General features: G+C 49.5%; 1 protein-coding gene across 1 annotated transcript in view; it reads right to left on the bottom strand.

Annotated features, from left to right (window-relative positions):
• SFI1 (SFI1 centrin binding protein) overlaps positions 1-14,511 on the bottom strand; it is a 553,452-nt gene that overhangs the window by 330,307 nt on the left and 208,634 nt on the right. The window contains exon 16 of the mRNA XM_078667725.1: positions 5,498-5,676. Within this exon, the coding sequence (XP_078523851.1) occupies positions 5,498-5,676 (179 nt within the window). The remainder of the gene's footprint in view (positions 1-5,497; positions 5,677-14,511) is intronic.

The following is a 14,511-nucleotide window of genomic DNA, read 5'->3' as shown; positions in this document are numbered from 1 at the left end:
CCAGTTATGAATTTTGACAGTTTTCAAAAGTTGACTGCATTTTTTGGGTGTGGAATGTTATCATAGGAAAAACATGTATTGTATTCGGACACTTCTCAGAGACCTACAGTACTGGTCTTCTGGACTTAAGGTGAGCATGGGACAAGGTCCAAGGCCACACCAACAGGTCACCTTGGGAGCCTCTGAGGCGTCCAGGTGCAGAGGTGGGTTATGGCATCGGCTGTCGCATTCATTTCAACGGGGAACGGTCTGGTTGGAAAGAGGCTGTAAAATGGGACTAGGGAACAAGGCCGGGGGAACTCACAGAGTGTTTCGACCGTAGTTAATGCTCGGGCACATAGGGATATCATTGGTCCACTTCCCCTTGGGTTGTGGGACTCAGGTGCAGTAGTGTCTTTTGGCATCGGGTTTGGTGCTGTAGTCACTCGCGGTAGGGGGTGGCCTGCAGAAAGAGGCTGCAAGCGGAAACTGGAAGTCCAGTCTGGCCAAACTGAAGGATAGGCTGTGCTCTTAAGGGTCTTAGGACCCCATGGGCACTGTCACCTCCCTCTGACTCGGGCTCTGGATCGCGGAACAAGGGTGCTTTGAGGTTTCGGGTGGTGGGAGGTTGGGGACTCACTCTTTGCCTTTGGTTCTGTAGAAGGGGTCAAACAGGACAGCTGAGCATTTTCGTTGTGGGTCTCACAGCCCCTAAATTCCCTCAACATGCAGGTTGGTTTTTCCTCAGCATTGATTGCTGCAAGGGCTCCAGTACCCTAGGTATCAGTGTTGTGCGGCTAAGGTCGGTCCGGGAGGATGGATCTGACCTGTAGGAGCATGGCTACCTCTTTCTAGGCAGCTGATGTGTCTGTAGTCCCTGTAGGCGACAGGTAGGTATACCAGGCATTGATTCATTGGTGCCTGCGGCTACAGGAGAATAGCTCTTCTACTCCAAGGGAGTTTCTTTGGCATTTGGAGAAGGACTGGCAGCCCTCCAGGCTTCTTGGAGTATGCACAGCAGCAGGACGAATCGTTGCTCCACATAGCTGGGTGCAGCAGACAGGCTGGCAGGCTTGGCGCCAAGTCAGTCGTGCTCCTCGGTTCTTGTGCAGAAGTCTTCTTTGTCCACTCCTTCTTTGTGTTTTTCGAAATCTGAGGTCCTGGTATCAGTGGGTCACCTAAATTCTCAATTTTGGGGAATTAAGGGGCGTGAGAGGTAGTAGCCAATGGGCTACTTATCCCTGGAGTCACTACTCTCCTCCCCCTCCAGATGACCACTTCCTTAGGGGAGTGGGTATCACCCAGTCCCAGAAATCCTAATTCCACCACACACAAGTTTGTGGAATTCCTAACTTAGTGTTCACTTTAGGCTGGTTAACCTAGAGGTGTGTCCAGCCTAGCAGTGCAACACGCCACATGCATAGCTAATTGTCCCGCCTGTTCTGGGGCCAGATGGGCCCAGGGCAGGGGGTGGCATCTCCCCTGACTGGGGAAGCCTTGGGTTACATACCAAAGGTGCAGAGACCTTTGAAGCCTCCTGCCTTGATATGCTGATTTATCATCCTTCCTGGAGGAGGAGGAGGAGGTGATGACATCGTTCTCCAGTGCAGGCATTGTTCCTGCACTCTAAGAGCAGGACCCTCACCTCCTAGGGGTCTGAAACTAGTCTGTGGTGGCGGGCTGGACTGGAACAGTCAGCCAGCACACTAGAAGGCTAGTAGAGTTCAGGGGGTACCTCTCAGGTACCCTCTGGGTGCATAAATTATTAAATCCATCACTGGAATCAGTGTCGGTTTATTAATCAGAGGTGTTCAATACCAAATACCATGTGTTTCAGCAAAGCCATTATGTAGCTGGGAAACTCCTTTTGACCAGTGCCCAGTACATACCTTAAGATGGCTTCCCTGTTCACTTGTACCGTCAGTAATTGGACCAGCCTGCACAGGGACTTATCTACTCCTACAGATATGTTCTCACATGTAATAAATAGCACCCTCTGGTCAGCGGACGTGTGGCCTGTGAAATGTGGGCTTGCCCCAATTTATAAACAGGTTGTAAAGAACCTGGGTATCAAGCTTGACCAAACCCCCTCCACGAAGGACCACGTTAGCACTACTGTGGCACTTGCCTTGCCATTATGCATCTCCTAAAAAACATTGTCCTTGGCTTCCTTCCACTTCTAGAAAGACCCTGGTCCAGGCACTAATTACTAGATGCCTTGACTATGGAAAGGCACTATTCGTGGTAGCTAATGACACCCTGTTGTGTAAACTACAGGTACTGCAAAATACAGCCGCACATCTAATTTGTAACCTCCCCTCACGGTCTTCCTCTGCATCCATTTTAAAAGTCTTACACTGGTTGCCCATCAGAAAACGTGCCATCTTCAAGCTTTGCTGTTTGACTTTCAAAGCACAATAGTATTCACGAGCCACTTATCTCTATTCCAGACTCCTTCAATAGCAAACCTTTAGGTTGCTCAGGTACACAAACAAAGAACTCCTAAGGATCCCTTGCATTCGCACTGCCAAATTCGGGTGTTGTTCCTTTTCTGATCTTGCTCCACTCCACTGGAACAAACTCCCTCTGTATATACGATCCTGCCCGATCTCCCCAAGTTGGAAAAACTTTCAAAAAATTGGCTGTTTTAATTACACTGCATAGTAGCAACGCTGAGATACTCCTTTGGGAGTGAGTCCCTGTCCCTGTGTTATAAAAGAGCCAATAAAAGGGAGGAGTTGATGGACCACATCTACATATACGCGGATGATGTCTTGCATTTCCTAAGCAATCCAGCAATTAGTGGGGACCGGGTGATGAAAGTGTTGGAGCTTTAGGGAATGGCATTAGGCCTGGTTGCAAACTGGACTAAATAGATGGTGGTACCACTCAGGAGACAACTGCAGAACTGGGGCAGACTGTCAAAACCGGTTGTTTCAGGACAGCATTTCTAACATCTGGGAATGCAGATATCCTTAGACAAGCCCACCTACTGGGGGAGCAACGTAACTAAATACATGACCAGGATACACATAGTGTGGCTTAACTCCCTCTATCCATTTTAGGTAGTATTGCTCTGTATAAAATTATAGTGCTTCTACGCTGGCTCTGTAAAATTCCCCTATGAAATCCCTCTATCAGTCTTCAAGTGGCTTCATTCCTCTTAGGTCTTATAAAAGGGTGGGTAGGCAACCAAGGATTTCTTTTGATAAATATTGACAAAACTATGATGGGAGAATGAGCACCACAAACCTTCTGCTTTACTATTGGGAGACTTATTTGCTGGGTATCAACACCTGGCTCTTTGGCAATGAACTTGCTTCAGCCTATCAACAGAAAATAGAGGAGTCTGGAGAGAAAGGAGCGCATCAATACCTCTGCAACACAGGGGCTATGACACTCCTGCCAAAGGTAACAAGAGAGACAATTTGAGCATGGCATGATGCTCTGCATCATATTTACTGGTGTAGAGTCTTGATGCCGGAGACGTCGTTGTGGGTAGGGAACTGGCTGAAGACTTGGAGCAGGCCATGCAACTTTAGAAAGTGGAACGTTGGAAGACTTTCATAACTGGGAGATGAGTGGTCATGGTCACGCATAAGGTCATATGAGGACCTAAAGGAGGAATACGAGCGGCATAATTCACAGTTCTATAGATTCCTGCGACTGAGGAGTATGTTGGACCCTTTGAAAATAACCCTCCTCCCCATGGGCCCCCTTCCAGAGTTTAGCCCATTTGAGGCCTGACTGACAGTGGAACCCATAGGAGCCGATGGAATATCGGGCCTATATCGCTCCCAAGTAGTTAATGCCCGGAGGAAGAAAGGCACGGATGGCGCCCCATGTCCTTGATATCTTGGCACATCCAACTAAAGTATCTGCATTGGACCTACTACACCCCAGAATGTATGTGAAAAATGGGTGGCAGGCCGGGTCCGAGCTGCCCTAAGTGCACTGAGGGAACAGGGACATTCCTGCATATGACATGGGACAGTCCCAGGATCATGCAGTACTGGGAGAAGGTTGAATGGGAAATGAGGATGGTAAGGAGTAGACTAGTACAACTCAACCCCAAGCTCACGCTACTGGGACTTCTGGAAGAAGAGGGCGAACCTAAAGGTGATCGGCTGTTGTTGGGAATCGGATGCATGGTTGCTAAAAGACATAGCCAGTAGGTGATCTCCAGAGCGAATCGAACCCTCCAACTCTAGAGGACAGGCATGAACAATTGTGCATTTGTGGAATGTGAGGTGTACTTGGTGAAAGGCTGCAACAATACACAGCATAAGATGTGGGGAGTGTGGCAGGCCTATCAGTGGGATAGATCTAACTGAAGCCGCGCAAAGGTGGTGGGGGCGAAGTCACCAAGGGCAATGTTCTGAGATCTTCGTAGCTGATCCTTTCCTGGACTATACCATGATTCTATTTAAAATATGTTTATGTATGTGGTCAGGCGGGGAGGTACTTGTGGTGGACACTTTACCTCTAGGATGTAATATACATTCTAAATATGCCTTTATGTACTGCAAGTGTGTTGCATTTGTGCTGACGGTGATGTGGATTAACTTGCTTTATAACTCAATAAAAATTGTTATAAAAAGGTAGTGCAGTAGGACATGTTGTGTCCAGAAGTGATAGCTACACAGACTGCCACTAAACCCCATGAGACACCCTAAAACCTTAGGAGCTACACACCTCACATGTAGCCTAGCACTCCAATGTCCACAACAATTAGTGGAATTCAGTGGCCCAGGAATGATAGTACATGGATTTACCAGGGAGAACCAGTAGGCAGCCTCCTCACTAGGTTTCAAGTAAAAATGCTTGTACTTTTATGTGGAGCAATACCTTAGTTGAACCTATTTTCAGCACAAGAGAGGAATCCTTACAAGATTTAGATTAGAACCATTTACAGAAACAGTTAGCTTTCCAAAATGCAGACCCCCAGAAGTATATGCTCCTTGCTGTCTGTGTGATCAGGAATCCAATCAGACTTCAATGTATGTTCTGTTTTTCTGCCAATTCTACCAGGTCCCAAGGAAACAATCCTACGCCCAATACTGAGAGTAATAGGCATGTTACCCAGATTTTTTCCACTTCATTTTTAAAATCACTACTTCTGATTTTTTGCAGATTTCTCAGGGTATTTAGGAATAGCCACCTGGATTAGGCTAGAAGAAATAAAAATAATTCCACAATTGATGGGTAAATAATTCATTTAGATATAATTGAGTCATTCCCATTTTATGGTGTCTTTTTTTGTTTTTTACCTTTTTTGTTATTTCATAGTAGTCTATGTTGCATATTTTTATGATATGTTCTGTTTGAAATAAACTATTTAATTGAATGTAGAATGAGGCAGGGGCACAGCAGCAGGGGTGTTTGACCCTACACAAACTATTAATTTATTTAAAATGTATATCTTAAGTACTGCAGCTCCAGGGCAAACAATATTGTAAATAGGAAAATAAATAAGGAGGCTTCAAAGAGAATATATATTCCTTCTTTAGACACTTACTCTTGTTTAAGCTCAGTCACGTTCTCCCTCCACAAGTGAAAAGCATTGTGAAGTTGTCGGTTATGGCAGTGTCCAGCAGCAAGCTCCTCCCCCTCACGCTCCTCAAGACATCTCAAAGTCCGCTCACGCCAAGACAGCCAGTAGTGATCCAGCAGCTGCCTGTTGTGGTGAAGAATAGCCTAAAACAAAAGGGGAGAACAGCTTAAAATAAAAGTGGGAAATGGCCGGAATTACAAGTTGGGAATCACGTCAATTAGGAGTATGGAATGGGAGGAACTTAGAATGACGACTAGCTTGGATTAAGAGCAAGTAGTAGGTAGCCCAAACAAAGAAAAATGAGGATTTTTCAGAATTATGACTAGAGAATGATCTTATTTAAGAGTGGGGAAAGGGTAGAATTGTCACTTGAGAATGGTCTGTATATAGAGTGGAATAGGAGAAAATGACCAGAATTTTGAGTGAAGAAAAACAATAACTTATTTATAACACAATTTGTATTTTATTTTATTTTGGGCTTTTGTAAAGCACTGGTAACCACATAACAGTGGCCTCAGAGTACTTTGGGGGTTGGAAGATATGAGAGCGGGAGATAAACAAACTATTAGTATAGGAAAATCTCCATCAAAACGGTTCCAGAGAATGCCTGCGCTGTTGGACTCGGTCTCCATCAAAGCTTTAATACAAAGAGGTGAGCCAGCCTTAAGCATCTGGCCAGTAGGACAAAGGACGCAGCTGAAGTTGGGTATCATGGGGTAGAGTAAGATTATCCAAATGACAGGGTAAAAAGGTGAGTTAAGGATTTTCTGAATCTGAGGTAGGCATTTTTCAGTCTCAAATGAAGCAGCATGGTGTTCCTGAGGAGAGAGCCCTCAAAGTGCAAATATTGATCGTCAACTCTACTATATGTGAAAAATCTGATCAATGGCATTGCCCTGTAGGCAGACTTCAGTCTTCTAGGCAGTTGGTAAGGAAGGAGAAGTTTTACAAGCTAGTTTGGAGTGTGGCCATGTTCTCCATTAAGAGTATCTTCAATAAATACAAAAGCATTTAAGGTCACAGCCAAGGATCAGAGTCTGTGATTTTAAAAAGGGAAAACAAAAGGAAACCTGGGGTAAATACATTGAACTGTGACACTTTAAGGCAGCCAGGCTGCTGCAAAATTGCCAAGTGAAGTACAAGTTACTTACCTTCGGTAATGGTGTAACTGGTAGAGACTATTCTAGCCGCAGATTCCTTCACGTAGAATTATCCCCAGGCGTGGGACTGGATCCAGAAAACTTTTTGCCCCAGCATCCCTGCGCGCCGGGGGTATGGCATCACGAGATTCCGCCCAGGTGTCATCCGCATACGTGACGTCAGCGGGGTCACATAAGTCCCGCACCGGTGCGCCTACGTCAGTTTTCGTCTGAGAACTTTTCTGCGCCACAATGCGGAGCCATCGGACAAAACTGCGAGAGTATAGGAACAGTGTGCGAAAGAGCAGAAAAAGGAACGGTGAGGAACAACACCATATAGAGCAGTACCAGGCACTGCGGTACCCCAAAGCAGGGAAAAGAAAGAGAACAGATCCCAGCCCTGAGCAGAAACCCTACCAGTACAGGGATAGCCCCCCCCCTCGGAGACAAAGAACAAATGTAAGAATGTCATTATAACATGTAGCAGGACTACAACCCTAACCGATAACAACGAAAGGGACCAGTCCGGACAAACAAGGAACGACAAAACGCCAAGACAGCCCCAGCACGGAGAGTGTCAACCCCCATAAGGAACAAAGGGCAGAGGCACAGCCCAAAGACCCCAACCTAGAAGAAGCAGCGGGCCTAGAACCCTAGCAAGAAAAGGGGATGGGGTGGAAGTCATGCCCCAACCTGGAGCAACCACAGCATAAGGGTACAGAAGTACCTATAAACCTATCCTCCCATATGCCAAAAGGAGAGGAAAAGAACAATCAAACAGGATGAACATCCTGTCAGAAAGAGGAAAAGAATGCACTCAAAAAAGACACAGCCACCCAGGGGAGGCAGGTGCAAAAGACCAAGGCAAATGTCCTCGCAGAACGGGGAGGAAGGGCGGCCGTGAAGGAATCTGCGGCTAGAATCGTCTCTACCAGATACACTGTTACCGAACGTAAGTAACTTGTACATCTGAAAGAGATTACTAGCCACAGATTCCTTAAAAAAAGAATAGATACCCTAGCCATACCCAAGGGGAAGGAGGATCTGCAAGAGGACCCCACCCGCCAGAAGATAACAGAGGGTCCCACTGAATCTGAGTCCCAAGACAGGACGAGGAGTCCTGTCCCCCAAGCAGAGACCACCAGCCCCAAAGAGGATGCAGACAATGGGGAGGAAAAGGTAGCCTGCCCTCACTCAGTAGAGGAAACAAAGCAAGGCGAAAGGAGGCCAAACACCCGACGCCCACATAAGGCAACAAAAGCTCCACCCAAGGCCAAGGCAAGGAAGAGGAGCACCGAAGGAGAAGAGCAACCTAGAGACCCAAGGAGAAGAGGTAGAGCAAAGGCAAGCCCAGACAGAACAGCGCCGTCTGCAATAAGCAGGCGGAAGCCAAAAGGGCAGCTCAAGGTCACCCAAGAACCCAATGCCTGCAGGGACAGACCGCGCCCACAAGAGGGGCAAAAAGGCAGGGACCATCTCCTCCCACAGGGAGAAGAGGCAGAACCGAGGGCACGGCCCAATGGACAAGGCAAGAGGATTGTGCCACTAAGCGCCAAGAAGACACAATGGCGCAGAAAAACAGGAGGCCGGTACCGCAAACTCAGCCAGACACCGAGGACACCACAGAACGATGCACTCGGGGCAAGCCAGCCGCCAGCCGCCCAGGAAGGAGGACGCACACACGGCCCAAAAAGAAGTAGAACCAGAGCCAGGACACCAGGCCGCAGACAGCAGGCCAGACCAGGCGAACAGCGCAGCGACCCCGGAGAAGGACACCCAGGGGCGCACCGTAAGCCATGCCAAGTCATCAACAAGAGGACTGCAACTGCAACATACCAGAATGCCACGGACAGCAGAAGCCCGAAGGCGACCACAGCTCCCCACACATGACAGAGCTATATAACAGCTACCACTACCCCACATAGGGCATGTCACGTCCCAAGACATGGGAACCATCTAGCACCTCTCATTAGCTTTTACATAGAGTTTCAAACCCTCTTTCTAATGACCTCTAATACTTTGAGTATTTGTTGAAGCTAGTTAGCATCGGAGTCGACGGAACGGGATTCGGATGTTTGAGTTCATCTGTTTGCAGATAGGAGGGAAAAATGAAGGTCTTCTCGGAGGATCACAAAACAGTGTTTGTTGTAGATCACTGTCCTTATATGGCAGAATCTTGCAGGCAACATGTTGAGTTTGATATGCTCACGAAAAACCGGACACAGGGAATCATACCTCATGCTCCCATCTCTAAATCACTATAGACCTGTGCCGTTGAATCATCCATGGAGTACTGTAGAATAATGTATGATATATTTCCCTTTAAAAAACAGGTGAATTTCATGGTCAGTGATTCTGGCTCTCATATTTTGAATTCCTGGGTTCAAGAGACGCAGAGTTTACAGGAGTTAATGGCTGCCTTAGCTGCTGTTGGACATCCCAATCCACGTGCTGATCCAGAATGCTGCAGTATACTGCATGGCCTAGTGGCAGCTGTCAAGTCTCTTTGCAAAATGCTAAAAGTGACAGCCATGTGCGTATGTTGGAAGATTGCGTTAATGAAACAATCCATGAGCATAATAAGCTTGCTGCTGGTTCTGATCATCTCATGCAGATTCAGAAATGTGAACTCATCCTAATCCATACTTACCCAGTTGGCGAGGATAGCCTTGTGTCGGATCGTCCAAAGAGCTTTCTTCAGTTTTGACCAGTGAAGTACATGTGTCCGAGCAGGACGCCATCTTGCTACCAAACTAAATATCTTAGTACAGCACCACTTTGACTTGGCTTCAACCACCATCACTAACATCCCCATGAAGGAAGAGCAGCATGCTAACACATCTGCAAATTATGACGTGGAACTTCTTCACCACAAAGAGGCACATGCAGACTTTACCAAAAGTGGCGGCGGGGGGCGGCGTGCAGATCATCGCTGCAGCCTTGCGTGGAGGGGCCACACTGTCCCGCACCAAGTGAAGCGCGTGGCGCAAACACCGGACTATACAGTGTTGATTTCACCGTCCATATTGCGCTCTTTAAGCGATCGAATATAGGACAGGAGGTACCGGGAACTGGGACGGTACTAGAGGTGTTGCAGGGTATGCTGTCTTGGTTGCCGTGGATGGCGGGGCACTGAGTGAGCCGAAGGAGTTGTGTACGCGGCGCTTTCAGCTAGTGCGCACTTACCTGCGCTCTCCAAGGCCAGTAACTCCCAGCCACAGACAAGGAGGCAACATCAAGCATGGAGCGGATTCCCTCTTACGGCGCACCGGATCCCAACATGGCGGCTACAGCACAAAGACGGACAAACCCCAGTGACAGAGGCCCAGGAGGCACTAGATAAGTGGGAGGTCAAAAGCCAGAGACCTCTGGGTCCTCAGAGGAACAGAGTGAAGACCCAGCCGGACTTTGGAAATAGTTCTCCTCGTCTCTACCCCTACCTCTGTTCCCTTACCTCTCCCCTCTTCCTCCCATGACACATTCGTCTTGTATCATGTACCTTTATAACATTGCTATTTGTTTGTCTTTTTTGAGTATGCATCACCATGCCCCAGTAACTGTTTGTAACCATGTAACTGTTACCAAACTACCTACCCCCTACCCCCTACCTGTCCCCGCTCTACTCCTCTCCACTTTCCTGCTACTGACCTCTACCCCCACCTGTTCCTGGCCCTAGTCCCCACCCAGTTTACCTGTTAATTTTCCCTCGTCATTTGAGATCTAGGCATTTTGTCTGATGCCAGATGGAGCTACCTGGTTTAGCTATAGGGGAGACAGGTCGGGTATTCCCTCCTTGGACGTCACCTACCCAGTCGGTCTTTAGCCAGACTTCCTTTCGTCTCTCCTTGTCGTCTCTTCCCGCATCCTCCCTCTATTTATGTGTCTCCTTCTCTCCTCTCTCAATGTATTGAGACTGAACTATTTTGTCTGATGCCCGATGGAGCTCCCTGGTTTAGCTATAGAAGAGATGGGCCGGGGACTCCCTCCTTGGTCGTCACCTACCCAGTTGGCCTTTAGACAGACTTCATTTCGTCTCTCCTCGTTGTCTCTTCCCCTATCCTCCCTCCCTCACCTTCCTTGTCCCCTCACCTCTACGCTCCATTTATTTTGCCCTCTATGTTCTTTAAATGTTTCCCATTAAGACCTAGCTACTTGGCCAAAGCCCGATGGAGCTACCTGATAGCTATAGAGGAGATAGGTTTTGGGACTTCCCCCTCGACCGTCACCTACCCAGCCGGACTTTGGGCAGACTTTCCTTCGTCTTTATGCCGTATCTCCCTCCCACCCCTTTACCCTTCCCCCCTTCCCCTCTACACTTCACTTATCTCGTTTTCTATGCTCTTGTAAGTGTTTGTCTAGCAACTGATGTAAATTAGAACTGATGTAATCTTGTAATTTTGGGGAACCTCATGTAAAGCACTCTGATACCTCCAGGTCTAGCCAGCGCTATATAAAACTCTTAAAATAAATAAAATAAAATACAAAACTTCCACAGCAGAGGACAACAGAGAAGACCTGCGGCAAAACCCCGCAGAAGGCTTATCAAGCACCCAAAGAGGAAAAACACAGAAGGCCTATTCTCAGGGCCAGCATAGTGTAGAAAACCCAAAGCAAAAACAACACAGTCAAGAAGGGCCGACCAGCAGCCAACAGATCCACTGTCTCAACAAGGAGGACTCGCATGGCCACAAGTACACAGAACAGACAACTAGGGCGACCTGCCCAAAACGGAAGAACACCTCCAAGAACCAGATCTATGTATAGGTCACCGTGGGGAAGAAGAAGGGGGAGGCGGAGGAGGAGAAGGACAAAGCCCCGCCAAGAACCTCTACATGGCCGAGTCCGCAGGGGCGTGGAACGAAAGATCTCCATCAAAGGGAAGGTCTACCAGTCGTTCTCGAACGTTCTCCAGGAACACACTGTCCCGAAGACAGGCATGGCGACGAAGGGCAACCGAAGAAGCCATTACCCGGCCCAGCACCTCCGAGATGTCCAGAGCAGAGCGAAGAATAAACGCCGCCAGCTCCTGGCCATCCAACACATGGTGCCTCAAATCAACACAGACACCCTCCGGGGAAACGGTAGACATAAGGGACTCCGCTGAGTCCCACAAACAAGAAGTGGCCCTATCCAAAACACACAGCGTGTTAAGGGCCCGCAGAGCCACACTGGTCGAAGCGAACATATTGCGCCCCCAAAAGTCCAGCCAGCGGGCCTCCCATGACGGGGGAGACAGCAGCGGCGGCAGAGAGGGAAAGGCAGTCTGCAAAAGGGGGCCTCTAGTAGAGGGGTGAAGGGAAAGACACACCGGATCACGCGGCGCCGGTTGATGGCGGTGCAGAAGATGTTAGGGCACCAAATCCCCCGTGGAAGGATGGCCCCAAGTCCCCAAAAGAGAAGAATGGAGAGAACCCTTGAAGGGGAGTAACAGCTCCCTGACCCCAGAGCCCCGATGGAGAACCTCGAGAAGATGATCTGCGGGGAAACAGGTAGCAGGGCCACCCATGCGCAAAATTCCCACAGCCGTGGAAACAGCGCGAGCGAAAGCTGCACCCGCAGGACCCCGTGGAGGGTAAAGCAGCTCCTCGTTAGGTGACGGCTGCAGGCTAAGGCGGCCATCCCCCAAGCCCACCGGAGGAGGGAAGGGCCAGGTCCGGAAAGAAGGAAGAGGGACCAAGGAGTGGGGAACCTGCGGCTCCTCTGGTGAAGATCACAGCCGCGGAGACGGCGAGGAGCCACCCTTAGACGACGTCGGAGAAAAAGCCACGATCCTGCGGCCCGTATCTGGCGAGGATGACACCAGCAAACGCCGAACCTCTGGAGAAGAAGAGACGTCCAAAGACGAGTCAACCACCCGACGTCGGCCGGGCTCCGTAGAGTTTGCAATCTGAGGGCAGGACGTCATCGCCGTCCGGCGCCGGTGGAGACGTTGGGCGGCCTCTGACACGTCGCACAGTCCCGGAGACCAGGGCTGGGCCGGAGCCGGGGCGGTGAAGGAATGGCGCCGACCCGACCCCCGAGGCAGCCGCCTGCGTGGAGGGACGAGAGGAACCCGGGGAGGGACGAGGAGTACCCCGCCAGCCTCGACCTCTGACGGGGCGAGAGGGGCCCTCCGCCGACCCCTGTGGCGCCGCCAGGGACGGCAGTCGCCGGCGCCATAGCGGCGTCACCTCGGACAAGGCCGCTGCCTGTCCAGAGGACCGAGAGGGGCTCTGGGGTGCGTCCCGAGCCCCGGCCACCTCCCACGACACCACAGGGACTCCCGCAGGAGTTTGCGGCGAAGCAGAGGCGCCGTGGTCTGAAAGAGGGAACCCCAAAGGGTCGCACCTCAACGGCACCACATCCTCCAAACCTGGATCCGAGCCAGTCGACGCCGGAGACGCCACAGAGGGCCCCGCACACTGCAGGAGATCCGCCGACGTCCCAGGAGGGGAAGGAGGAGGGGGAGAAGCCAGCCAGGCTTGCAAAGCCGCCGCATATGTCTCCATCTGGGCTCTGGTCGCCCCCACACCGGGAAACGGCAGATAAGGGGACGAAACGTGGGCTGCACCACCCGCGGAGAACCCACACCCCCGATAGGCTGGAAGCCGACCCTCGGGGACAAACTGCGACACTTACCGACAGGTGAGCGACGCTTTTGCGATCTGGGAGAAGGACGCTGTCGACGAGGGAGGCAGCGCATTCAAGAAACTTCCGAATACAGATGGGGTGAGGGTCCGTCGCCGACATTAGGCGTCCACAAGACGAGCACGTCTTAAAACCCAAAAGCATCCGCACACTGTTCCCACACACACGCAATAGCGAAAGGGGAAAGGCCTAAACAGGCCCAGAGCACAATCCGGATCCGCGCTGCACGCGGAAAAGGAAAAAACTGACGTAGGCGCGCCGGGGCGGGACTTATGTGACCTCGCTGACGTCACGTACGCGGGTGACGCCTGGGCGGAGCTGCGTGATGCCGTCCCTCCGGCGTGCTGGGATGCTGTGGCAAAAAGTTTTCCAGATCCAGTCTCACGTCTGGCGATAATTCTATGTGAAGGAATCTGCGGCTAGTAGTCTCTATCAGATATGCAATGTCAATTAGCTGAAATTTATTTGTCCTCTTGACATCCACTGTCCCTGTGTCAAAGCCCTTGATGACGAGCCTGCTTGATGGTGTGATTGTAGAGGATTTAAGACACCAGCTCTGCCTTTGAGTGAATGCATTTCCCATCAGAATGTATTTAAAACATCTTCTTACAGTATGGTAGCTGTACTGCTTCAATTGCTTCAATTGCTGTGAGAGACTGCATCGTAAGGCCAACAAATAATGTATTTGAGATTCTACGTTCACGCAAGTTTGATTTGGTAAATCAATTTTCTTCACTGTAAATTTAATTTAAACTACATGCTGTACCAAACACTTTACCTTCTGTATGAACAGTGCCAAATAATGGTTTTAGCTCACTGCACAATAAACATTATTATTATAGGTAGTACCTCTGCGTAATGAACATCAAGTAGGGAGCTTTGCATTTATGGGTGGATAGGCCCTATTCTACACATCTATCAGTAAAGAACAACCCATTCCTTTCCTCGATGCTTGAATAATCTATGGTCAAAATATTAAAGAAAATAAGTATGGGGGTAGTAGGCGACATATTACCGGGGGACACCTTCAAACAAAGTATTAAAGGACAACTGAAATAATAATGCAATGGTGATATTGATATATCATCAAATAAGACATGAGGCTAGAGGGATACTACTGGACTAACTAAACCCCCAGTAGAGCTGAACATTTTGGCCAACACAATTCAAAGGGAAGACATGGCTAAAACAATGTCATTTGTAGAAAAGGGT

Source organism: Lissotriton helveticus, chromosome 11 (assembly GCF_964261635.1).
Source record: "Lissotriton helveticus chromosome 11, aLisHel1.1, whole genome shotgun sequence".
NCBI classification, from domain to species: Eukaryota; Metazoa; Chordata; class Amphibia; order Caudata; family Salamandridae; genus Lissotriton; species Lissotriton helveticus.
Note: the sequence above shows the minus strand (reverse complement) of the source record. Positions and strands in the feature narration are given on the sequence as shown.